This window comes from Artemia franciscana, chromosome 12, assembly GCF_032884065.1.
Source record: "Artemia franciscana chromosome 12, ASM3288406v1, whole genome shotgun sequence".
Lineage (NCBI taxonomy): Eukaryota > Metazoa > Arthropoda > Branchiopoda > Anostraca > Artemiidae > Artemia > Artemia franciscana.
This window is the reverse complement of record NC_088874.1, coordinates 19,414,747-19,442,683: the sequence shown is the minus strand read 5'-3', so window position 1 is coordinate 19,442,683 and position 27,937 is coordinate 19,414,747. Positions and strand designations below refer to the sequence as shown.

General features: G+C 34.4%; 1 protein-coding gene across 1 annotated transcript in view; it reads right to left on the bottom strand.

Moving 5' to 3' along the window:
- The window catches only part of LOC136033813 (uncharacterized), a 129,835-nt gene that overhangs the window by 31,033 nt on the left and 70,865 nt on the right, over positions 1-27,937 (bottom strand). Inside the window, exons 10-15 of the mRNA XM_065714727.1 lie at positions 26,795-26,983; positions 25,388-25,611; positions 22,392-22,608; positions 18,810-19,056; positions 13,304-13,526; positions 6,926-7,085 (exon numbers count right to left, since the gene is read on the bottom strand). Coding sequence (XP_065570799.1) covers positions 6,926-7,085; positions 13,304-13,526; positions 18,810-19,056; positions 22,392-22,608; positions 25,388-25,611; positions 26,795-26,983 — 1,260 coding nt within the window. The remainder of the gene's footprint in view (positions 1-6,925; positions 7,086-13,303; positions 13,527-18,809; positions 19,057-22,391; positions 22,609-25,387; positions 25,612-26,794; positions 26,984-27,937) is intronic.

Genomic DNA, 27,937 nt, shown 5'->3' with positions numbered 1-27,937 from the left:
CAGCTCTGCATATCCCTACTGCCTAGCCAAAATATACTCCCACCATAACATCCACAGATACAACTAAGAAAATGTCAAAATTTAAGAACAGCAAGCTTTTTTTCCTTTTGACATGCCGGTAGATCAAATAAAAGTGTTTATCGACAAGATTTTAGCACCAATAGTGGGAGTTTACGATACCCTCTATCCAGTTTCCGATGGAAACATGACCAATTGACACTCATCCAGAAAAAGGGAAAATGTGAGGACTTCGAGGGAACGTGTAAATCACACACTATAAGAATGCAATTTCTCAAACATGAACCCACATTTCTCCAGTTAATTCAGCAACAAACGGAAGCTCCAGAAACCCAATTATTCGAATTGACTATAAGTTATGATTTAAGCTGGCACTAACGCATTGACAGAGTCATTCTTGCAGCTGTCCGGTCGCATTCACTGTTTACACTCTTCAAGAAATTTCCTCCCCAACAAAAATGCCCCCAAGACCATTCACACCATTTATTTCACATCATCTAGAGCATGGGTCTGTCACCTTTTGTTGTAAAGGGGCCAAAAGTTTACATTGGGATATTACGCGAGCCGCACTTAGATCACATGTCTTTACACTCTACTGTAGTATTGTAGGTATACTATAATAAGTAAAGTACATCTATTACATTTATATGCAAATATTTTAGGTATAAAAGTAAAAGCTTTAATGTATGTTTTTACGACATTTATTTTAGTTAATACAGTCAATAAGATTTTCGTTGCTGTATTTGACTTGCAAGTTTTTGTACATTAGCTTGCATTTTTGTAGTAGAGACGTGTAGTATTGCCTCTAAATGTATGTCCGATAACCGAGAACAGTATTTGTTTTTTCGATAATTTAGCATTGGAAAAGTTTGCTCACAAATGTATGTACTTCCAAACATAGTGATTATTTGCTGAAAAAACCTTTGTAGTTTTCAGAAGGCAAACTTCCATAGAAATACACCAAACTGGTTTTTTCCTTACAAGCTATTTTAAGTGTGGTATCATTTTGTAAATCTATCACATGGATTTGCAAATCATTAAGTACATTACTGATATCTATTACAAAGTGGTCTTTGAAAATATCCATCTTATATGAGATCTTTGTGAAATCAGAAACCGGGCTTTCAAACTCAGTCTAAAGTTGTATTAATGCACTTTTCATTTTAGTATTTTGCCAAACAAAATTTGTACCAGCTTTTTCAACTGCTTTCTTGTAATTTGGAAAATGATTGATATGAATGTATCCTTGAGGTGATGAATACATTAAAAAATAGATCTAGACTAATCCAGCCCAATAGTGAGACTCCACCTGCTGAGTTTGCTGGAGCATCAGTTAGCATGTGAAGCTGAAAATTTTACCTTGAAAATATAAATTAACGTGGTAAATACTGACTGACTGCAGAAGCATTCCAGACCATGGTCACAAGCACATCTTTCTCTGAGGATGTTGTCTTGCACAATATCATCTGGCCCCTCTCCCTAAACACTTTAGGAGTTTTCGCCAAAGTTGTATATGTCACTTGCAGTAAAAGGAAGCTTTTCTAGAACTGACTTTGGGTTTCAAACAACAAAGACAGATATAACTCAACAGAAAAAAAACAATAAAGTTGATAAAATGGGATGGAGGGAGACTCTTGTCTTATGAATTTTAGGTGGACCATGGATCTTGGGTGCGGAACAACCTCTTGGATAAAATTTATTATAAAATTGTGGATAATATGTAAATTTTTTTCCGCGACTTCAATTCCTTTTATATTATTTTAGTCTTTCGTCTCTTTTTTCTCTACTGGCCGCAGTCTTGTTTGAGGTTTTTTTTTTTAGTTATATCTCTCTTTGTTGTTTGTTGTCATGGCTGGCCAGTTCGGCTTAAGAACTTTCTTTTGTCAAGTGTACGGGCAACAATTAGCCACTTCTGTCAATTTTTTTTTTCTTTGGTTAAAAAACATGCAAATTTGTTAAATCAGCAAAGTTTCTTAAAAAATTGCAAGAAGGATTTAGTTATTCCTAAATCTTTTAGAACCTGCCTCGTGGCTTCAAATCACGTGACTTCCGAGCAAAAACAAAGACATTTTAAGCTGTCAAAAGACTTAAATTTTGTCGAAAATTTTTTGATGAATAACCTTCCATTTGACATTTTTCTGAGAATTAAGGCCGTTAGATCTTTTCACCATGATTTCTGTTTGTCGAAGGTTCGTTTGGCCGACAAGTTCAATAGACTTTTGTTTGAGAAGTTCCAGGATTCGAATATTTTTTATCCTCGTTTTTGTCTGGGTCCTGTCACTAAGAAATTGTGAATCTAAACATCTTAGTAGTCAATAAGAGGCAGTTTTGTCGAAGGGTTTTAAATTCTGTTTTCCAACACCGATTTCTTATTCAAAAATAATTTTTAAGGTAGAGTCAGGAATTATGGCTTCTATTGATAAAGTCGAGGCTCCTCATGAGCTTAGAGCGGAGATTGTAAGGAAACTAAATACTTGTAACATGAGAAAAATTGAAAATGATATCACAAAAAATGACATTAAAATACTTTCCGATTTGAAAAAGGATAAGGTCCTTACTATCACTAAGGCAGACAAAGCCAACACTATTGTAATTATGGACTCTTATGATTATGATCGTAAAATGAATACAATTATTTCTATATATACAATTATACAGTGGTATATACAATTATATACCACTGCTTACAAAAAACTGGCTTTCGATCATACGGATAAATATTTAAAGTCAATAAGAAAGGAATTGGAGTCACTGAAAAACAATTTACACATTATCCAAAAATGTTATTAATAAATTTTATCCATGAGGTTGTTCCGCACCCAAGATCTATGGTCTACCTAAAATTCATAAGACAGGAGTTCCCCTCTACCCTATTGTATCAACTTTCTCGTCACCTGTTGCAAAATTAGAAACGTTGTGGCCAATGGCATTGCGTCTACTCTTAGGGACACAAAAATTATATTTAAAAAATTCCATTGCTAAGTTGAAAAATTTCACATTGGAGGAGAATTCATTTCTTTGTAGTTTTGATGTGGTTTCCATGTATTCGAGTTGCAATGTGAAAAAGTGCGAAGATTTATTAAGGATTAAATTACAAAAGCACTTTGATTTGAAACAAGATTGTGACCATGGCTAGTTTGGAGATTGAAGTCATTATGAAGTTGGTTATCTATACAAATGAATATTCTCTTCATTTTGGTTTTAGAGGTGAATTTTACAAACAGGTGTATGGTTTGGTTATGGCGGCATCTCTCTCTCCCTTGCTGGAAAATCTCTTCATGAACTCTATTGAAATATCCGATATACATAGTTTTAGGCTCTCCCCTTGTTTCTGGGGCAGATTCATGGACGATGTGGTTTACATTTGGAAACACGGCTTAGAGTCCTTAGACCTTTTCCATAAACATTTGAATAGTTTTGATAGAAATATAAAATATACTGTGAAGTTTGAAGAAAATTACAAACTATCTTTTCTTTATATATTATTGATTAAAAGTGATTTCCATTAACTGTTCTCAATATACAGAAAGCCTACACAGCGATATGTCTTTTAACTTTAATTTGTGCCACCCTATTTCAGTGAAACGATGGTTTGTGATTGCTCTGGTGGATAGACCTTTCAAAATTTGTTCCCAGGAGTTTTTAGATTCTAAATTGTTGTATTTGAGGGATATTTTATTTTTTAATAGTTACCCGACTAAATTCATTGGTAAAATAATAAAAAATAGACGCATTAAACATAACAATAGGGTTATTGGAGTTTCACAATGTACATAATTAAATATGCTTAAAAGTTTCATTTCTTTGTTTTATGTACCTAAAGGCTCCTGAAACTTTTGTTTCGGCTCTTGCTGAGCATACATTCTTTCATCCTGAACATTTAAACAATTTGATGAGGCCACAGCTGTTTCTACTGATAGGAGTTTTTCTCAGAGGCGAGGGAGGGTACAGAAATTAAAAAACATATGTCTGCTAATCTTTTAGTAAATAGAGACAAGGGGAATTTAAATATTGACCCAATTAATGATTGTCTTTTGAAAAATGAACCAATTCAATTTTCATAATTTTTCCTCAGCCGCTTTGATGTCCTCATTGAAGGAACTCTAATAGCTTCTTTTCCCTACGTGGATCAGTAGCGGCAATTGTATTTATTATTATTGGTGGTGGTTTTATTTGTTTTTATTTTAGTTTTTTTTTTTATCTTGTGCTGAGGACGCCTAGTTTAGATACAGGCAAAATATCCGCGTTATTTTAGTCTTTCATCTATTTTCTCTCTACTGGTCGCAGTCTCGTTTGAGGTTTTTTTTTGTTTAATTATATCTCTTTTTGTTGTTTGTTGCCATGGCTGTCCAGCTCCGTTTAAGAAATTTCAGACTTCGGGTTTGAGAAAACTGTTCAATGTTGACTCAGTTAAAGCTCGTTGCATGGCCCAAGCTTGTGGGTCCAGGCTTACGTAGTAATAGTTGTGGATTTTGAGCTCAAAAACCTACCAGCTAGTCTATCCCTGCCTCTTTGGCATTGCCTCAGTTCTGAGAGATTGTTTTGTTGTTTGCTATAGCAAAGTAGTTGATGCAGTCAAAGTCATATGCACTGGCAATAGCAGTTACAATTAGTTGGGGTTGCAATCGCAATAAGTCACATTCGGGAGTATTTGCAGTTGCAAGTAGTCACAAATTCAAACAATTTAAAGCAGTCACATTTCGAAAAATAATAGCAGTAGCACTAATTGCAGCAGTAGTAGTTGTAGCACCCCTCAAAGGATCAATTTATCGCTTTCAGTTGTTTTTCAGATATTGTTCTTATGCCCTTTTGACAACCTGCCAGCATAGAGAACATTTTGATTTGTTCAATATACACTGCAATACACCCAGGATACTGCATATATATATATATATATATATATATATATATATATATATATATATATATATATATATATATATATATATATATATATATATATATATATATATATATATACTGCAACCATTCCAGGAATATCCAACATCCATATTTAGTTATAAATTCCCCTCAACAGATCCCTAAGTTTCTACTTAATACCTTTATCCGTCCCTAAGATTTCGTAATATACATTTATGACAAACTTGTATGGACATAGATTCCTTCGGTTTAGTTCAACATCACCAATAATATGCTCCGAAAGTTCTAACGTACACCCCTTTTTTCCTGGGATACTACATATACACCCTTTTGACAATCTGGATGTGTATTATACCTTTAGATTTAGTTTTACTCCCCCTCTTGTTTTCCCTGAAAGCCGAAACTTAATGCCTCTTCTGTTCCTGAGATATTATATCTATGCCCCTTTGACAACAGGTTGTATATAAACCCTTTTGAAAAATAAAACCACCCTCGGTTTTGTAAATAGGTGTCATCTGATACATGTTGGGAAATGTCCCAGTGTGTACCATGGCCTTTTCTGATCCTTGGGTTTCTTGATTGTCCCTAAAATCACTGTGAGTACATGAAGAAAAGTCCTGTTCTTTGCCCTGCCATTTCTACTAACTCATGAGAGGTCTAGAAAATCTTTTATACCCTCTTTTGTTAAGTTGTGCAACACAAGCAGATAGTCGAAAATAACATTTTTATATGAGTGATTTTTTTCTAACTTCCTCTCAGTGTTGCGGGCAATAAAGTTTCGTAATTAAATTTATATGGTCTTAATATTAGGCTCCTGTATTGGGCAGTTGGTTCCAGGCTTTACAAGGGTGAACAGCAATGACGTTATTACTATTATAGGGCAGTAATAAACTTTGAGACCTAGCTAATTTTGCATAAACTCCTAAGCAGATAATTTGTATGCAAGCAAATTCGTACATTAGATTATTTTATTATGGTTTTTTGGATAGTTTTTATAAGGAGGATTGTAACATCGGCAAAGTTTATTATCTGGTAAGGAAACGGATCTACACAGGGTAACACTTCGGGAAAATTTGTTCAGTCTCAATTTTGGAAAAGAACATTTTTCGCATGAATGGCATTATACTCATATTGGTTTCTTATCATGCTGCTTCCTTTATTGGTATATAACTACAAGTCTGCTTAGTGGATACCCTTTGAGACTCCTATTCCGAAGGCCGTAGGCTGGAGTTTTTAGTAAGTTGAATTTTTATTTGGAGTATTTTTTTTCCGTAGTCAAACTTTTCTAATATTTTTCGCATGAGTGACGTCACGAGAACTTAGAACAATTATAAAGTTTGTTGAAAATGAGTGTCTGTGCTAAATATTTTACCAAATACATTAAAATTCAGTTTGATTGCCGATAGTACAAAATAACTTATTGGGTAAATATTTAAAATTTTGTCGAATAAAATAAATTAAATTATAGTTCTTGAAAAAAATATTTTCTGACGTCTAGAACGTCTTCGTTTTCACCCAGAGAATGCCAGTTCCCTGTTATTAACAACAATACAAGAGGTCACATACACTTAAATAGACTACGAATTTAACAGCTGTTGGGAAAGTAATAATAACCTCATTTTGTTTTAGCATAAAGGCGAACTGATTATTTTAACCTAATTGTAAATTTAGTTTATTGCCTCCTCCCCAATAATTTGGAGAATATTTTTTTATATAGCATCTGCTTCTTGAGTCTCTATATGGAGACCCCTTTTGCCCCCCCCCCCCCAAATAAAAGGCTGGAGCTACGCCATGGTTTCAGGTGATCCTAAAAATATATGGAATGTCTGTCAGAATGCAGACTTTTTAAAGAATATATTAATGGTTTCTGTGTAGTCATCAACCCCCCTCCCCTCACTCTACCCCTAGAAATCTTCAAATTCTATGCTCTCCTTCTGACAGAACTGAAAAAAATTAAGCTGGGTTAGCAGTCATAAGAATTTCATGCATTTGATTTAGAGACTAGCCAGTGATTGAAAAGACTTACAGAAAACCTAATGCCAATGTTAGCTTTATTTTCCAAACCCAGTTCCAGTTCCCATTTCTTTGGGAGCGCTATTTGCAGGTGGCTTTCAACTCCAGAGGCAACATAGCTGTTAACAAATGGAAGATCCATTCGAAGTTGTCCAATATTGTCGACAGCAATACTGAAATGTGAAATCAAAAAGATTACTCTAGAGCTATAACGTGGCAATAAAATAAGGTAGTTTTGCTTGTAAGAGGCATTAGCTTGATTTCTTGAAGAAGAAAATTACTTAGCATGATGATTATTTTACTAAAAGATGATATATATAAATTTTTAAGAGTGTAAAGAGTGTGGTACTGAGAAGGGAAGATGATATCGCGACCAAATTATCAGTCTTAGAAGAATAATAAATGAGAAGGGCCTGAATCACCAGACCTCTTTCATCCTCAGTTTTATATACTCTGAACAAGTATATTATTCAGCTGTTAGAAAAGCTCTAATGAACATTCTATTCTTGTAGAATACAACAGATATGTACATTAAAGTAATTAGTGCTATATACGATAATAACGAGTTGAGTCAGCATGGAGTCAGAAGTTAAGCAGGGTTTTATCATATCCCTATTTATATATTTTTTTCTACGGACTTCGCTCTAAAGAACTCAGCAGAGGCTATGAAAGATCACTATTTTGATTGGGAAGGTAATCTTTTCTCGGATTTAAACTATACAAATGATTTTAATTTCCCAGCTAAAAATTTTAGCGAAAATTTTAGGTTTTGGGAGTTCTAAACTACATTTGATAATCATTATTAAGAAGACTAAGTTGTTTAGATTAAATATTACGTGGTGTTAGATAACAAAAAGATTGATCGAATGAGTAACTTCACTTATCTAGGTAGCATTGTTAGCAAAGATGTTGAATGCGGTGAAGCTGTAAAAAGTACAATAACAAAGATGCAGGTTGTTTTTCCACAATTGACAAAAATATTAGAATAATAAGAAGGTAATTAATCGAACTAAGATTAGAATATTGGAAAACACAAAAGAGACAGTGACCAGGCCTGGCTCTGAAATATGGGCTCTATAAACGGCTGAGGAAGACTTGCTAAAGGTTTTAAAGAGAAATTGTTTATGGCAGTTTATTATGCTCATTTGACTGATCGCATATCAAGCAATAAGCTGGACGGAAAAAACTTTTTAATCCCACTATCTAACGCTATAATGAAAAACTATTGAGATGTCTAGGCCATGTTTTACAGATTTAGGATTACAGATTGTGCTTTTGGCCATCTATCTGGGGCTAGACGAGCAGTTCATCCGCAAATAGGGGTGGGTAGCGGCCATAAAAAAAAGGATTTTTATGACATTGTAGTTTTATGTAAGGTGTTAGTGATTGAAGTTTTGATTAGATTGCTTTGGAAGAAAAGCAGATGTAGCTGTGCTGCCCTCAAGTGACTTCGTGCAGTCGTGTTTTTACTGCATATCAGATTTTATACGACCATTTTATTTAGGCGAATTTGCATAAATGTATTCAAAAATGATCAAAAGCACGTATCTTTTCTCAGTTTTTAATTGTAAAAAAAAAATGTAAAACATCAGTAGGAGAGCTTTTGGTATTTCAAAAATCATGCATTCATTCCAATCTTTTTATTTTTCCTGAAAGTATAAACAGTAATATAAAAAACTATTAAAGGTTGTTTCTAATTGATATAATAAAGAAAATTAAAGCGATCACAGTGTTAAATGGGGTACAAAAAAGGATAGATGGGGTGGTGAGTTTTTGGAGTAAAAATAACCATGATTTTTAAAGTAATAACTTCGTTCCAGCAAACTACACCTAAAGCATCAAGGACATCAAAATGAACATATCTTACCCCCCCCCCCTCCCACCTTGGCTTCATCTTAAGTTTATTCACACCTGACAACCGGGATTTTCCATAATTTTTTGTTTTACATTGTAACACGAATATTTAGATAAAAGTTTCGCACAATTTTTTGTGGACGGTGTTGCCATGTTGAACTGTGAAGCAAAACAAAAATTTGCAGAAACTAATTCTGTAAATTTGACGATGCTTTTCGCTTGTAAAAATTTTAACATAAACACTATTTTGATCCTCTCACACGCTACTTCTTGTTTATGCAAGATCTGAGCCTAGAGTCGGACAATGCCAGGAGCCGTAATAAATTATCCCTGACTGATTTTTTTCTTAACAAAAACTGGACTGATGCAATTTATTGTCCAAGTGTCAGATACACTCCAACACAACGCTGCCTATTCACAGAAAAGTGATCTAAAAACAATAGAGGAATTCCGTGACAACTTGTAAACCCTCCCAAGAAGTCTCCAAGAATTGCAGCTGAGAGTTTGTTATCACCTCTCTTTCATTACTTTTGGCTTATCAGCACTACCCTTGCCCCGAATTTTCGGGGATTTTTCCAAAAATTATGCAAAAACGAAGCGGTTAATAGCTTGGGCCTAGAAGTGTCGAAGCTTCAAATCTGGCTCTGTCCACGTTCCCTAGGATGAACAAAATTTACTTGGTAATGAAACTCTAAAGCATGTGGGCTGTAAAGTTAAATGGTTTAAAATTTCTTAGGTAACATTTCTTTGAGTGTAGATGCCCTCCTACCAAACGTCAAGTGATACGAATGCTTTATTGCGGAAGATAGTTGTTACTGAGATGTAGTGTGGACATTTCTGAAAATCCATCCGCTCTTTTTACATAGCCCAAAATAACTCGTTCTACTACCTTTTTTTTGAAAAATTTGTGATCAGAAATGGTCTTAGGGTCGAAAATGCTTTCGATGATGTATATCAATAATTATTGCATGACTGCACTACTAACAAGGCTAGTCATACATACGTTTCCACTAAAAACCTGTCGTTGAGAGTAATGGGTGGTCTGAGGGGTCAAGGGCACGCTTTGTTCCTCGATTATACAGATAAATAATCGTTGTACGTTTTCAGTTTGAGCAATTCGCATTATTCTCACGTTTTCAGTTACAAGTTAGAGGCGGGGATGGAAGGGACAACTCTCCCACTTTTATTCTCTTGTCATAATGAATGAGAATTACTCTGACTCAAACAAGGTTCCTACAGTTCTACTAAAAGGTTGACATTGCAGGGGGTAGGTAACTTCGAGGGGGAGGTAAGGATCCAGTTCTTTTCTCCGTTTACAAGGATGTAGAAAAAAATGAAGAATAAGAAGAAAAAAAACAAAAAATACAAAACTCAACGAGGATAATTTAGAATTTTAGCAGATACTAGAACCCCTTTACTTTAATAAGGTTCGGAGATCATCGCTTAGTCCCACCTCTAAGAAGATAAAACATGCCCACCTTTCAACTAAGAAGTTAGCATTTAGTATCTTAGAGGGACTGGGCTCACTTTGTTCCTCAATCCTGCATAATAAAAACTATTATGTAATTCTGCTTCAGACGAGATGCAACATAACTACCTTTCTAGACTTGCTTAGACTTTGAGGTTCTGTATGTAAAGTTCTAATCGATGAAAAATGTAGTTTTGGGAAGAGGCAAGGATGCGTTGACCAAACTTTCACTCTTAGGTTAGTAATTGAGAAGTACCTTAGTTTTCAGACGCCTTTGTTCCTCAATTTCATAGATTATGAGCATGCACTTGATTCAGCTGACAGAAAAGGCTCAGCAAAGGTCCTATTCTTGCATGGTATACCAAATAAATACATTATAGCAATTAGCGATATGCGTGAGAAGAATATTGCTGAGATTGAGGTAGGAAATAAAGTTAGTTATTGTTTTGGTACTGAATAAAGAGTTAAGCTGGGTTGCTTTTTATTTCCATTTAAACCGATTTTTCTTATGTAATTTGTCCTAAGGAACACGACAAAGGGTATGGGGAAGAATAGAATCAAATTGGAAGATGAAACTCTCCTGCACTTCGATTATGCAGATGATTCATGTCATAGACAAGAATGTTAGTAAAACTAATAAAATCTTGAATGTCTTGAGAGTTCAGGATGCAAGAATAAGTTTGAAAATTAATGTTCAGAAGACTCATTCGTTTAGACTAGGAATAAATTAAGATGAAAAGATTATGCTGGGTAACGACAAGACGAATCAAGCGGATAGCTTCACTTAGCTGGTTAGTACTAGTGGTGAAGATTGTGGATACAGTGAAAGAATTAAAAGTGAACAGCCAGGACCCTGGGTATTTTTAACAGTTGAAAAAATTTGGAAGAATAAAAAGATAAGTCTGCGAATCAAAACTAAAGTGATCAAGTAAGGTTCTGAAACTTTGGCGTTTCGGAGGACCCAGGAGGAATACTAAGATGATTTCCAGAGGAATAAGTCTACGGACAGTTTTGGGTGCCTGTTTGACTCGCCGTATATCAAACAAAAAACTTTAGGAAAATCTGGTGCTACCCCACTTTTTGAGACTATAATGTCAGAACGTTAGAGAAGGCTAGGATATTTTTTTGTGAATGAAGGATGACATGTTGACAAAGATCGTTCTTTTTTGCCATCCATCTAGGGCCAAGCAAAAAGCAGTTCGACACAGAATGAGACGGGAAGAGGTCCGAAAGAAGGATTAAAAGGAACTGGAAGTATTTGGGAGGGTGTAAAGAGTGAAGCTTTAGATAGATTGGATGGAGGAAGAGCGTGTGTAGCTGTGTTGGCCTCAAGTGGTTTCGTGCTGCTGTAAGCTATTAGTAGAAGCAGTAGATCGAAGAAAAGGATTTGGTTTTTAAGCCGGTGTGAGGACACAATTGGGGGGGGGGTGCATACACGAAGGAACGTATATCTCGAATACATTTTTTTTACTGAATTATTTTTTTCAATGAGGGGGACTTACCCATTTGCCCCTTCATGGAATCCCCCGTATTCTGCAAGACCACTTGCACAGTTTACTCAACTCTTCGAGAGTGTCAGAGCAACTATCCAGTTACTTTAAAAGAACGATGGAAGTCATTTTAAGAACCCGGCATGGCAAGTTTAACCACTATTTATGTGAGATGTAAAGGCCTATGTTTCACCTTTTAGAAACTACTCCCCCCCCCCTCGCTTCCCATTGCAAAATCCAACAAAACCACCTTTTAAGGAAGAAAGGGTAGAAGGTCCCTATTTTTTACTCCAATTCCTTGTAAAAGAGATAAGTACAAGGTAAGCTTTTTCATGTTAATATATGATGAGGATTTAATTTTTTATTTTTATTTTTAATGTTTATCATATTTAGTGACTCCTTTTGACAAGTCTTAACTCTATTTTTCCACTCCATTTCACCATTTTGATGTTCTTTTCTACTTTGTTTTAAATTATATTTCTTTTAACGATGTTTTTCATTCTTCTTTTTATTTGCTTTTTATCTTTTAAAAATGAATATAAATTATCGTCTTGGATTACGACAGTGGGATATGACACTGGTTGTTGACAGTGTTAACTTATTTACTGACTTGTAGTTTGATGAAAAAAGTAAATTTAGAGTTTTCTCTTGAGATAGTTCTTTTTGACTAAAAATGTAGCATATATTTTTTCTCATAATTCTAAAGCCAGGTTAATTACCCAATAATAAAGAATAAACTAGAGAAAGATGAAGTATGAGGCCACCCTACTTCCTCGGCTGATATTGGAATGGTATTTTGTATTTCAGAGAAGGGAGTATTTTTGTTTCACAACGAACAAGATTAAAATGTACCATCTTTTGATCAGTGGCGGGTACAGGCCTGGATAGGGGGCAGCTGTCTCCAAGTTATTCTGACATCTGACATTAAATTCTTTTTTTTACATTTCTATACTCCTTTGTTATAACTTGCCCCCCTCCCTCCCAGATCATGTTTCCTAAGACTGCTACTGCTTTTGAAATATCTTAAACTGTAATTGGAGTCATTGAAATACATTTTTGCTTTTCTTATATTTTAGTGTACCAGGATGGAAATAAAGCTGAAAACTGCATAAATATAATTTTAGTAGTGTTATTTTTCCTTTGAAAAAAAGTGGCCTTTGGCCGATAATTTAATTGATTTTGCTAGAACATTTTCAAGCTTAATCGCTGAATTGACTAGTTTAGGCAAGCCTCGATTGGAATGTCTGTGGCCTGTTAGGGTTTTGTAATGCATCTTCAGGGGTTCTTAACAGCCTTGAGAAAAATTGATATTCGTGCGCTTATCTTCTGTCAAAGCTTATCAAATCCTCACACTTGGCCAATTCTGAGGAAAACCCTGGTAAATTTTGAAAGGTAATTAAATTTTGGAATATTCCAAACTTGGCGCCTTAAAACTTACCAGCCGTGCCACTAAAGCAAAAGAAAAAAAGGTTCTAATTATCTTTAGTTTCAGCGCAATGTTTGCTCAAACCTACCCACTTTTTTTATAGCTGTCTATTTTCATCTAAAAGTAAACATATGACAGTCGTTTTCAACTCACCCAATGTTTCCATCAACCTCCAGGCTAAAATTGTAGATGGACTTGAAGTTCCCAGAAAGCTTGACGTGAGCAGAAGCAAGACTTGGTATGTGATTCTCAAAAGTGACAGGGACACCCGTCACCGAAGGGTACGATATTTTTGTTTCTTTCCATGAACGGAATTTCTGCACTTGCAAATTAAGACCACCATCTTTTTTCAGAAGTGCATCAAAGTTTTTAGATTCTAAAACGTAATAAAACTTCTAATAAACTAATAAAAGCTAAGAGAATTGCTAATTTTGGTTGTTAGAAAAATTAAAATAAGAAAACTGACCTATGAGAAAAATTCACAGTCAAAAAATTTCAAATAATGTTAAGTATCCATGCAATCATTAAAACTGTAAAGTCTTGTCGAAAAATTGAGGCATATTTGTGCACAATAGAGGCAGCTCTTTTGAGCTGTTTGAAGTAATTTTTAAACACAAATTACAAAGCTTCTACTTTAAATAGTTTTGCTTTAATTATGCTTTCTAAGTCAAAAGCCAAGCCCCTCTCCCTACAAAAGAGAATTTGGGAGGAAACCTAAAATATACAACTCAAATTCTTTTAAATACAAACGAACGTCTTTACGTTTTGTATATCCGAAAGAAGAGTCTATTATCAAGGCTCATTGATCATATAACCAATATTTTCCGCTAAAATAACGTTCAGGGAAAAGAGGAGCTAAAGGCAAAAATAGCCTCAACTTTCAATAGACTTTATTTCTTTCTTTCAAGTCGGAATTAAAATGTAACTTGTTTTGTTGTAGTTCCTCTTATCGTCAGAATACAATTTGAAGTTGTTGGGTTATTATTCTTCATTCTAGACCAGCAGTTTGAGATAAGCTAATTTGACTCCGTCTATATTTTTTTTAATCAGAGCCAAAGAAAAAACATTACCATATATTTCTTAAGAAGAGGGTTTAATATTCTTAAATTAATTAACATTAATTTAAAATTGCCTAAATGTGGTCTACTTACTTTTATTTTCAAGGAATGGTGATGGAGATATGGAAAAATGAAAATTTTGGATTCAATTTGCTTATACTTACTACGAACTTTATTTTAACTCTACTTTATTTTGATATAAATAAAATTTCAAAAACTACAAATGATTATAACCGTTGGATTATTTATTTGAAATTTTCCGCCCCTGAAATTTTTGCGCCCGGGGCACATGCCCCCTCTGTCTCCCCTTAAATTTCCTCTTTAGAGTGATTAGTGGTTGAATAATGGAGATATCACAAAAATGGCAATGGAACTTGTATTTTTGAATCACCCTTGTATATTTGTCCCATAGTATTTTTCCATTTCGAAACAAATATTTTGTAACAGCAGCATAAACCTCACATGCGCTGCTGGTTCATCATTTTACACTAAGTTTTTTCTATTCCATCTTCTATTAATTTTAAAAGCAACATGTTGCCACCAATTAGAATATGTCAAGTTTTTTTACACTTTAAGACAAATTGATTTTCTTCGTATGAAAAGTTATTTTTATTTCAACCACCATGGTTTATTTTTCATTAATCTTTTAATTACTAGTTTTACGTTAGTTATTAATAGCTTAAATAAACTTTAAAAAATAGCTTATTTAGTTTTACTTTTGTAACTTATAGAACATATAATAAACTTATGATTTATAAATATATAATTTTTAAGCATACTTTTAGTTAATTTACTTATAAAAAGCCGCAATCAACTTTTTTTACGCTACTAATCGCTTAGTCTTTGCCTATGCTATAATTTTCAGCAATTATTATTCTAGATAAAGTATACCATAGGCAGATTATAGTAGAACACCTCAGATAACTAAAAGGAGGGCTTCGGAGGCAGCACCCCTTTATTAGATTAAAAATAAAATTAACGAAAGTAAGGAGTGACATTAAAACTTAAAACGAACAGAAATTACTCCGTATGTGAAAGGGGCTTTTCCTCCTCAACGCCCCGCTATTTACGCTAAAGTTTGACTCTTTCTCTTAACTCTACTTTTTAAAACAGTAAAAAAAACTTTAGTGTATAGAGCGGGACGTTGAGGAGGAAAAGCCCCTTTCATATACGGAGTAATTTCTGTTCGTTTTAAGTTTTAATGTCACTCCTTACTTTCATTTAGAAAAACTTGTTTTTTGTTTGTTTTTTTTTGTTTAATTTCTGGACGTTTTTGAATTAATGCATGTTTTGATCTTGGCTCTCCGCACATAAATAATTAAAACGAAATTTGCATATTAATTTTTTTTTGCTAAATGGCTTTCACATAGTTTTAATCGGAAGATTTTGAGAAAAAAGGAGCGAGGGAGGAGGCCTAGTTGTCCTCCAATTGTTTGATTACTTAAAAAGGCAACTATAACTTTTAATTTTTTACAAGTAAAAAATATACGTAACTTACGAATTAACTTAACGTAGCAACTTCTATATTCGTATGTTTTTATTGCGCATATGGGGGGGTCACCCCTCGTCGATACCTCGCTCTTTACACTAAAGCTTAAATTTTGTCCCAATTCCTTAAGAATGACCCCTGAATCACACAGGCCGTGGAATAAATAGTTGAAATTACTAAACATACTTTAGCGTAAAGAGCGAGGTATTATGAGAAGGTAAACTCCTCATATGCGTAATAATTTCTGTTCTTTTTAAGTTTTAATGCTGCTCCTCACTTTCAGTAGAGAAAGCTTTTCATATTTATTTTTTCATTGTTTTTTTTTTAAATAATGCCAGAAAATCCTGCGTCCCCTTCATTGAAAGTCTATTCCCCCATGAGAAGTTCCTCCATGGAAAGATCCTCCCACATACCCCCTCCCCCTCATCTATCATCAAACCAAATAAATCCCCTGAAAACGTCTGTACACTTCCCAGTAACCATCACTAAATGTAAACACAGGTCAAAGTTTGTAACTTGCAGCCCTTCTCACGGGGACTGCGGGGGAGCAAGTCGTCCCCAAAGACATAGTTATTAGGTATTTCGACTATGGTGAATAAAATGGCTATATTTTTTGGTCACTTAAAAAGGGCACTAGAACATTTAATTTCCGTTAGAATGAGCCCTTTCGCGACACTCTAGGACCACTGAGTCGATAACATCACCCCTGAAAAAAAAAAAAAAAAAAAAAACGCATCCGTGATCTGTCTTCTGCCAAAAAGTGCAAAATTCCACATTTTTGTAGATAGGAGCTTGAAACTTCTACAATTAGGTTCTCTGATACGTTGAATCTGATGGTGTGATTTTCGTTAAGATCGTATGACTTTTAAGGGGTGTTTCCCCCTATTTTCTAAAATGAGGCAAATTTTCTCAGGCTCGTAACTCTTGATGAGTAAGACTAATCTTGCTGAAATTTATCAAACAGTTCGTGATAACGAACTGTAGTAAGGAGCGACCCGGCTCAATAGTAACCAAAACTCTAAAAAATTGAATTTTGATATCAATAGCTACATCAAAAGAATCGCATTTTAATGCTGATTTTAAATATATAAGTTGCATCAAGTTTAGTCTTACCCATCAAAAGTTACGAGCCTGAGAAAATTTGCCTTATTTAGGAAAATAGGGGGAAACACCCCCTAAAAGTCGTAGGATCTTAAATGACACCATCAGATTCAGCGTATCAGAGAACCCTACTGTAGAAGTTTCAAGCTCCTATCTACAAAAATGTGGAATTTTGTATTTTTTGCCAGAAGACGAATCACGGGTGCGTTTTTTTTTTTTTTTTTTTTTTTTCCAGGGGTCATCGTATCGACCAAGTGGTCCTAGAATGTCGCAAGAGGGCTCATTCTAACGGAAATGAAAAGTTCTAGTGCCCTTTTTAAGTGATCAAAAAAATTGGAGGGCATCTAGGCCCCCTCCCACGCTCATTTTTTTCCAAAGTCAACGGATCAAAATTTTGAGATAGCCATTTTGTTCAGCATAGTCAAATACCATAATAACTATGTCTTTGGGGATGACTTACTCCCCCACGATCCCTGGGGGAGGGGCTGCAAGTTACAAACTTTGACCAGTGTTTACATATAGTAATGGTTATTGGGAAGTGTACAGACGTTTTCAGGGGGATTTTATTTTGTTTGGGGGTGGGGCTGAGGATAGGGGGCTATGTTGGAGGATCTTTCCTTGGATTAATCTGTCATGGGGGAAGAAAAATTCAATGACAAGGGCGCAGGATTCTCTAGCATTACTATAAGAAAACAATGAAAAATAAACCTGAAAACGTTTTTTCAAATGAAAGGAAGAAGTAGCATTGAAACTTAAAACGAACAGAGATTATTACGCATATGAGGGGTTCTAAAAATACTTTAGCATAAAGAGCGAGGTATTTAGGAGGAGATAAATACCTTGCTCTTTATGCTAAAGTATTTTTAGTAATTTCAACTATTTATTCTACGGCCTTTCTGATTCAGGGGTCATTCTTAAAGAATTGGGACAAAACTTACGATTTAGTGCAAAGAGCGAGGTATTAACGAGGGTACAAACCCCCTCGTATACATAATAAAAATATAAGGTTATGAAAGTTTGTTACGTAAGTTAATTCTTAAGTTACGTATATTTTTTACTAATAAAAACGTTCGTTAAAAATTAAAAGTTCTAGTTGCCTTTTAAAGTAACCGAAAAATTCGAGGGCAACTAGGCCTCCTTCTCCACCCCTTATTTCTCAAAATCTTCTGATCAAAATTAAGAAAAAGCCATTTAGCCAAAAAAAAAAGAATTAATATACAAATTTCATTTTAATAATTTATGTGCGGAGAGCCAAAACCAAACATGCATTAATTCAAAAACGTTCAGAAATTAAATAAAAAAAACTAATTTTTTTTAGCTGAAAGTAAGGAGCAACATTAAAACTTAAAACGAACAGACATTACTCCGTATATGAAATGAGTTGTCCCCTCCGCAATCCCTCGCTCTTTACGCTAAAGTTTGACTCTTTGCCACAATTCTACTTTTTAAAACAATTAAAAGCTTTAGCGTAAGGAGCGAGGGATTACGGAGAGGACATCTCATTTCATATAGGCCTACGGAGTAATTTCTGTTCGTTTTAAGTTTTAATGTCGCTCCTTACTTTCAGCTAAAAAAATTAGTTTTTTTTTTTATTTAATATATTTAAAATCAGCATTAAAACACGATTCTTTCGATATTGAGCCGGGTCGCTCCTTGCTACAGTTCGTTACCACGAACTGTTTGATACGGAACAGTGAATGACCTAATATTTAATAAACCCCGAGATTAAGCTAGAGCTGCTTCGATCCAATAGTCATTTTCCAAAGAATAGTTCAGTCGATCAGGAAACTCTATGAAAAATCTGATTTGTTCAAGCTAACACAAGCTAAATCTCGGCACTAGTAAAATTTCATTTTGAATAGGCCTTTAGATATTTCAGGAGATGGAACTTATTAGCATTTACTATGCTCAAATTAAGAATAAGGCTCTAAATTTTTTTGCCCCTATCATTTGTTTTGCTCCATCTCTTGTTTTGATATTCGTAAGTTATTTTGACAGCAAAATTACTTACTTGTTGGCCAAGTTTTGTCAATACTGTCTAGAGATAAAAGCCTATGCATATTCCAAAGCATTGTTATCTGAATGAATGTATTAGTATCTTCATCAGGATGTTTCTCAATACCCAGCTTCGTAAAAAGATTCCCGAGATCTGCGAGGGCGAAATTGATAGCCCTTGGGCGAGACTGCTTTACTGGTGGAGACATTGCCTGGTATACTTTCTGGTACAGGTCTTCTATTCCATACTTCCACAAATGAGCCTAGAAATTGAATTAGTACAGTTTTAAGTAAAAAGTTTATATAATATTTAAAAATCGAAAAGGGAAACTCTGGTAGCATTAAAGAAGGATGTACTTGATATTTTAACAATAAATTATTTGTTGGGATTCAGCGCCATGGCCAAAACTGTTCTTCTGTTTGGTTTGACTAATTTCGGGAGAGGGGCGTAAAAACCTTAATACCAAAAAAAATGTTCCTATGCGTATTTTAAATGAAATTTTGATACAAATATCACCAATATTGACGATACATAAAAATTGACGCGTATACTTAAATCCTTTAAGTTAAAAGCGTCATAAAGCTTCTATTTCAGACAGAGCTAAATTTTTTCAGGTGGTAGAGGTCCAAAATCTAATTTCAGAGCAAAATGTTTTATACAAAGAATGTCTTCAAAAGTGAGTATTTAATGTACAACCAAAAGATATTTCTGACAAGTTCCACTATCATTTAAATGCCAAGAGTCATATTTTCTAAGACGCTGTTTACAAAAATTACAAGTGCTAATACAGTTTTCCGACTGTTGGGCGCACGAAAACATGAATAAAATAAAAAGTCCAAAGATGGCTCAAAAGCTATCTAGATAAAAAAAAAATTAGAACCAGAATTAATATTAAGGTGAAACCTCATGGTTCTGGAAACATCTATATAGAAAAGATTAAACCATTTTTTTTTTAATTTATGCTGGAGCAGACTCATACACTTAGGGTTAAGGCTCGAGCCCAAAAGGTCCATTACCTCCCACCCCAAAAAAACAACTAATTTCTGGCAGAGGTAGCCAAAGAAAAGACTATCCCCACCCACCATTGCTATGTAGTTTGCCAGTTTTCAGAGCACTCGTCTCCTGGTATGTACTCCGGCCTAGCGTTTAATGCATGGCAGCCAGTGTATGCTCCTAGCTTGACATTGCTTTACCAGATGTCTCTTTGTTTTCTCCGTTATCTGACACTTTTGGCATAAAGCCTTCCCTACTCGGGCAAGGTGCTTCCCAAAATCCTCAGCTTCTGTTATTAAACTGACACCACATTCTGTGTAAAAAAAAGTAACACCTTGCCTTTTTACATTTCTTAAATTAAGATTGCACAACACATAAAATTTTTAGCTTGATTCATACAAAAAAGATTAATTTTTTGCAAAATTCATAATCTTACTGGTTAAATTTCATCTATGCACAAGTAAATATTTTAAAATCTGTCTTCAATAAAATAATTTAGAATTTATGTTTAGTTAAAAGAAGAACCATTGAAATAACGGAACAAATATGGAAAAATACAGACAAATACCAAAATGGATAAATTTAGCTACTACTACTAATAACCCACCACAGCACCAGGCCTCCTGAGGCCAACATAGCTACGCACGCTCCTCCTCCAACCCAATCTATTCAAGGCCTCCCTTTAAATCTTTATTTATGACATCCCCCCACCCCAGGCTAGGACGACCTGCTTTCCGTTTAGAAAACGGAAGGTCAAAGACGGTTGGTCAAGAAGGACAATCTTCGGCAATCTGCGATCCTTCATCCGCAGAGCGTGGCCTAGCCATCTCAACCTTTCTTTCATTATAACCCTAGAAAGCGGGATTGAACCTAATTTTTCGTACAACCTACTGTTTGAAATACGGTCAGTCAGCCGGGTACCCGAAATAATCCGTTGGCAATTTCTTTGGAAAGCATCTTACCACCTTACCATTGCTGAGTAATCATAATGAAGATACTTTATTCATTATCTTGCTAAAAATTCGTAACCTAAATTCTTGATTATAACGTGCAGGCAACAAGAAAATGAAAACAGGAAACCAATTTATTTAAATGAAAAACACGAGTTATGAGTCAACCAACAAAACGTCTATTAATACTGTTAAACTAGTTAACATATTGCTCCCTTCAAGACAACTTCTAAGGTAATAAATGTGCTATTATACCAGTTTTCTTGGCATTTACTTTTCCTTCATCAGGTTGCTATGAGTGCAACTCTTCTGTCTTACACCAAACACCACCTCTTCCATTTTTTTATGCATACTCAGTAGAAAAAATCGAATCATCCGGAAAGCGCCCTTTAAATTAAAAAAAAAGTTCTTTCAAACGAAAGTAAACAAGATGGTTTTACTTTCACAATACTGGACCTAGTGATTCTTTCTTATTTACCGCACTACATGTTCGGCATTCCCTATCCAACACTAATTTTTTTTTTCCCCAAATGGCTATTATCATAATTTCTTTTCTTTTTTTTACGTCCCTCGATTAGTCATGATCAATAGCATCTAGTTATTTATATTACATATGAAAGATGGACATCTTAGCATATATCTGTAACTTTTAACTTGTAAGCGTTCCGACTATCCCCCCCCCCAAAAAAAGGCAAGTACACTCTTAAAGCGAGCAAGCAAGTCGAGCATAAAAATGTTCTAATTTGGAAACACTTTATTTCAAAACATGCAAAATTTGACTTTAATTCCCCAAAGGCCTCTTCACAATGAAATTTATTAATACTGAGACTTGGCTGACGCTAATTCAAGCTAATGAGATTTTCATAGAAATTTTCTGATTAACTTAAAAATCCTATGAAAAATTCTGACTGGCTCAAATTAGCCAAAGCTAAATCCTAGAATTAGTAAAATATCATTTTGAAAGGGCCTTAACTGGAGTGGCCAGCTGGGACATACGCTAATTTCGCATATGCTAATTGCGTTACACTAATTGCGATTTTTCCATTTTGGAATAATGAAACCCTAGGAAAACAAACTGACACTTCAGAAGTCTCATAAGGTCTTATTTTGACTAGAGCTTGAGCTTTACTGAATTATCTTAAGTAGTTAGAGTCAGTATTTTATTTGTTTTCATTCATTTGAAAGCAGCTTATATTATTCCTTTTTATTAGCTCTACAATTTTAGTAAAAATATGGTTTCCATTAATTGGTTAACCATGGCTTTTTTCTAATTCAAAATATGTATTGAATAAAAGAATCCTCAAATTAGGACAACGCAGCCGGATAAGAATAACTGAATATGAGCCACAGAAGGATTTATTAAAATTACCAGCATCTAAACTTTTATTTCATTAGATCTAACCTTTTAACTGAAAAACCAATTCAACACAAACATCAGCGCACATGTTAAAACACTGCTAATAAAGGTTAGATTTCTGTCTTTTTTATATACGTTACTTTTGTTCGGTATTTCCATTTATTACAAATTGAGATATGACTTCTTTATTCAGGAATATTGACTGGTTACTCGACATTTCTAAGGTGGAAAACTACATAAGATTTAACAAGTCTACAATGCTTAACATGTTAGAACAAGAACGGCTAAAATTTTCACCTGTAATAGCATGATAATATCAGGACCTGTCTGGAATCCAATTCTGTATGACTGTGCAAGGGGCTGGGTTTGGTGCCCGCTCATCCATGTTGGTGTGTGAAGAAGATAGCCGGCATTTAGACTGTTTGACCAACTTCCTCTGTGCTTTGAGCTTGAATAATAGTTGTTATAATCTGATGGTTTCATGAAGTTTTTGGCGGCCTTGGCTTTATTTATCCTAAAATGAAAAATTTTCACTTGTCAGCAGAAAAGTTTACTTATTATTGCTGTAACGCCTAAAGCTCGTATCTGTCATTTTTAACCCTCTGAGTATATTATCAAAACAAATTGATCAGCTGTTCTCAAAGGGAGGATCAGCAGGGTAGTACGTATCAGAAGGAACAAGACATGATTGAACTTGAATATACACTACTCGACTAATCGTTCTTTTGAAAATCAGGGCTGCCAACTTTTTGGTCCGTGAGTATGTCCCCTGAACTTCCAAAAACATGTCATTTTTAGCAGAAATGTGTCTATCTTGAAGTCTCAAAAACTAGAGGCTATTTTTTACCAGTTATATTATGGACCAAAAGACGCTTCGTAAACCTCTTTGAAAATGGGCAGTTAATATCAAATGTAATAAAAACAAAAACAAATCCATCTAAAACATTCATACAAAATGATTGTGTGTCAAGGAACGAAACTCGTATAAAGGCGCAAATCCTTTACTGTGGTGAAAATTCCTTGCTTACGACATCTTTGGCAAAACCTGGGTACTAAAAAAAATGTATATCGAGAAAAAGCTCTACTTTGGTGAAAAATGTTTTTTTTTTTTTTTTTTTTTTTTTACAAAAACATATATCCAGTTGGGAGATGTTTCGTTTTATGTCATTAAATTTACAAAATGTGTCCTTTTTTGCCCTTTTGTGTCCCAAATTTCTAAGATATGTCACTTTTTTGGCCTTTAATTTCATTGTTTCCCAGCATATGGGAATGTGTCGTTCTGGCATAAAATGTGTCCAGTTGACAACCCTATTGAGAATAGCTCAGCAAATCAGTTTTAACAATTATTTCACGAGTGTGAAGATATCAGATGCGACCTTTAGCAGTGGCAGTGACTATAAGCAGTCCAATTTTTAATTATACAAAATTAGAAATGTAAACAGAGAGGCAGAACTGTTGCTTTAGGCCGAAGGGTTTTTTTGGCTTTTGGCCTCAATAAAATAATAAACAGTAAAAAGCAGCTAAACAATTTATTCATTGTAATCTCTCGAAGAGGTTCACATTTCATTGACTGATTTTAAACAGTCGCCTTCAGGGGCAAATCTATAGCATTTTTGTTGGAGGGGGGTGGCAAGAAGTGTCCATATCTGGATATTCAAGGGGCATGGGATATATAACCAGAAGAAGAGGAAGCAGAAGAAGAAGTATTTGAATGTTCATTTCTAGTCATATTGTGCTTCACTGACAGAGAGTTTAACCACCGACACGGAAAAAATAGAAGCAGTTGAGTTTAAATGAATTCATTCCCTCCCTTTTCCGTTATTACCCCTTTTTATCATTAAACTACTAAGGCTGTAATTTCCTTGTGACTGAAAAAGGAATTTGAGCTAATTAGAAAAATAAGGCCTTAGTTTTTAGATGTTTTGACTATCGTCAAGTGCCTTTATCGTTTGACCCGAATAGCATGGGGTTAGTATCACCTGAAATCTTTCCTGCTGGTGGAACGAATGATTCTGAAATTAGTGGTTAGCAGCATTTTATATGACCTTTGAGAATTTTTATTCCTACCTGATTTAAGGTCTGAGTTCAGACAGCATCATCAGAGAAATAGTAACCTTCACCAGAAATATATGACTTTACTTACTTGATAACAAAAAGGGCTTAAAATATCACTTCTATCTCAAGATACCTCAGGTATTTTCGGACTGCTAAGAAATCTACATTAAATTTTTTTTTTGTTTAGCTGTATGTTGCAGCGCTTAACACAGTTGGGACACGCTATCCATTTCTTTGTGATCACTTTTTCTTCTTTTTAAAACTTGATTGTCCGGATTTTATATAAATCTGAATACAAGTTTACATAGAGGAAAAATGAGACAAGTACTGAAACATTATACATGGTGGTGTTTAAAATTTACTGTTCAGACAAACTGATCGACGGAAAAGACTAGTAAAGATGAAATTTAGGCAATTAAAAAAATATAAATTGACTTACAAGAGCTTTTCTGAGCTGAATCTACCAATGCTCTCTTTTCCACCCTTTTAGCCTAGCATAAAAGTGTATTTTTGTTTTTGTTCATTGAAGACAAATTACAGATAATTAACAGTATAGATTTTCCAGGTGAAACCCTTTCATATCAATTCTTTGTAAGAGTCAATGCCCTGATAAATCTAAAAATTGAATCAATCTCCGGAGCCCCCCGTATTCCCCTAACACTGTCAAGCTGTTTTAAGTAATACAATGACAAACCTTAAATAACTCTCATCAGAGGTGTCAATATTCAACTACAGTTTGAAATTTTCCGAAAACTCTTTCTTGTGTTTGGTTGATTGACTAGGACACAAGATTGATCAAGAACTCTATAAAACAATCATACAGATTACTGAGGAAGAAAATACAATCGAGTTTGTTTAGATCACAGTCAAGCTATGCTTTGGTAATTCGTTGAAAATCGTATGTATCTTCTATCTATTCAGGGACGATTTTGCTAATAAAAACTATCGCCGCAGACAATAGATCAGAGATTGTCTTTTAATTTATCAGCTAAAACTTTAACTGGATTACAATTAAATCATGATTTTTGTTATTATTTATTTCCCAAAATTATGTTTTAGCAAAATTATTCGTTTTCATTTTCGAGCATTAACTTCTGTTTCAAATTGTATGAATACAATCAAGAGCCCATTGACTCAAACTAATTTCTCAAAAAGTTTAAAAGGGAAGTCGATCATTTTGGTTTGTAAACGATTTTGTTATTTAGGTTCATAATAGCACTTAATATATGGGTACTTACAACTCTGAATACTGAACTTGATATTCTGGAATCTCAGCTATAGTTCCGACCAATGATGAAGCAAACGCAGCAACTTGGTTGTTCTTTTCAAACCATGAATTCCACGCAACCTTCTGCCACGTTGCAAAGGGAGCGTTACTATTAAGAAGAATTGCTAAGGCTGCCATTCGAACTTCTGGATTTTCAGAGCGGTTGTCATAAAGGGCATTTACAATTGCCACAACCTGAAATCATTTCATACAAATGAAGAGTAAAACTTCCAATAAAGTTCCCTCAGTTGTTTGATCCCACCGTAAGGAGACAATACAAAGAAGTTAGACACTCGGAGTATTTCAGGGAGTATTAGGAGAGTGTAAGTGGACTGCAATTATCATGTTTACGGAGAGGATAAGAGTGCCAAAATATTTTGGTCTTCTATATATCAGCTCATCCAAAAAAGGATCGTAAGTTCCTTCTTATAGGCTTGAAAATTATCTACATAAGCAACTAGGTAAATGTGGTTCTATGGCTGTTTTCGAGAAACCACTTTTAAGCATGTTGCAGAATCTCAACTTTTTTCCTATGGGGATCATTTCATCAGACCATTTGTTGCCTCCTTCGATTAATGATAAATCTGGAGATAAAAGTAAGTAAAAGACTAAAAGTATATTTGGTGTTTCTTATGAGCCCAATACTACCAATTATACTGTCAGAGGCAGCGCTGTAGGGCTACTTAAATAGAGAGCATGTGTCTTCAGCATAATACGAATTGCTAATTGTCCACATATAGGTTTTAAATCGGAAAATAAATAGCTCCTTTGATCATGGGTGGGTGGTTCGCTCAAAGCTTTAAGGAATCGTTCTCTGAGTCAAAAATGATTCTTTCTCTATTGCGGTCGATGTTTTAGCAAATGGAAACCACATTCTTCAAAATAAACATTGTTTTTAATAAAACATGGATGGCTTCCGAACCGGTTGGAGGGCGTGAGAGGGGTACGAATCACCACTCTTATTTGCAAACATTGATTAGCCTTTTGATTTTGTTATTCTTTTTTTTTTTAGTTATCGGTTATGACTGATAAAAAAATGTTTCAATTTTTGTTTTTAAGTTTGAAGAATTATATTACTTTCTTTCTGTTCACCTTGGCTTTAATATGGCTCTTTACTTTTCTTGAAAAACTTTTTTTTTCATTTTTTTTTATTCAACTGATAACCAAAAATTGTTTTTTTTAATCTGAATGCCTTTGTGTTACCTTGCCTTCTCTGAAGCCTTAAAAAAAATCATACAAGACGTTTGCATATAGCTCTTCTTTTATTTTATGATAATATCATTTTTATCTATAGAATTTAAATAAAATTTCAGTGATAAGTTTTAAAGAAGTTGAAAAAGAAACATTTGGCTGATTTAAAAAAAAAAGCATAATTTACCCTTTCCCTATCCAAGTATGCGTAGCGGTGTAAAGCAAGGACAGCACGAGAGCGAACTGAGGGAGAGGAATCAGCAACTCCACGAACATATGGAAGAAGAAGAGGGAACATTTCACTTGTTCCCAAAGTTCCAGCAACTGTTAAATACGCCATAGTTTCAAATTTGGTAGACGCTCCATTAAGAAGTCCCTGAATAAAAAAATATATTTATTATCAGCCTGTTTGCTTGATTAAAAATCTGATATTGGGTACTTAATGGGAAAACTGAGCAAAACTTAATCTAAGATCTTATAAATAACGCTACAAAGCAATTAGTTAACAAAACCTGACCACTGCAATGTCCTTAATTATGCTGATGGATATATGTTCACCCAAGTCTGTGGGGGGGGGGTTGAAACTCAAACAAGAGTCACCGCTAAAATTGGGTTACTCTTCTCTTAGTTTTCTTGGCAAAAAGCCCTTAAGATCAATTTTAGTGTAAGAATTGGTAAATAGTGTAAGAGTTCTCTCCATGTCAGCCCACATATGTAGATGTATTTATAGTTCCTCATCCTAACTTGAATAACTAACTCGATGTTCGATGAGTGACGTTAGTCTGAGGTCTTAATTATGACATTTACGGTTTCAACCAGTTTCATATTTTACATTCTATTTTTGCATTTAAATTTACCTTCGAAAACAAAAGTCGCTTGCACATAATATTTTCGATCATTTGATAGAGTCTTATCATATAATAAATAATAAAGAGTTATTAGTTATCTTCAAAGAGCTTCACTTAAAGCCTTTTGTTGGTACGAAAAAACACCTTTTGCTATTGCACAGGATCGATAAAGATTATTAGGATTAGTATAAGATTATTAGGCAAAAGAAACCGTATGGACTATAAATGGCAATTATTACATAACGCAACTGTCTTTTGCAGTAAAATTTTAAGGCAGATTTTTGTAAACACAAAAAATTCTTGTTTTCTCTAAAAAATCTCTAAATTTCAACTTCTGTTACAGACAAGGACCTTTGACAAGTTATTCAGAGTTTGTACCTACTACAGAATGTGATAGAAGGGTTACGATCCAAATAATTTACTGTCTAACACTCATTTTTCTTTAAATTACTACTACTACTGCTAACAACTCGCAGCAGCAC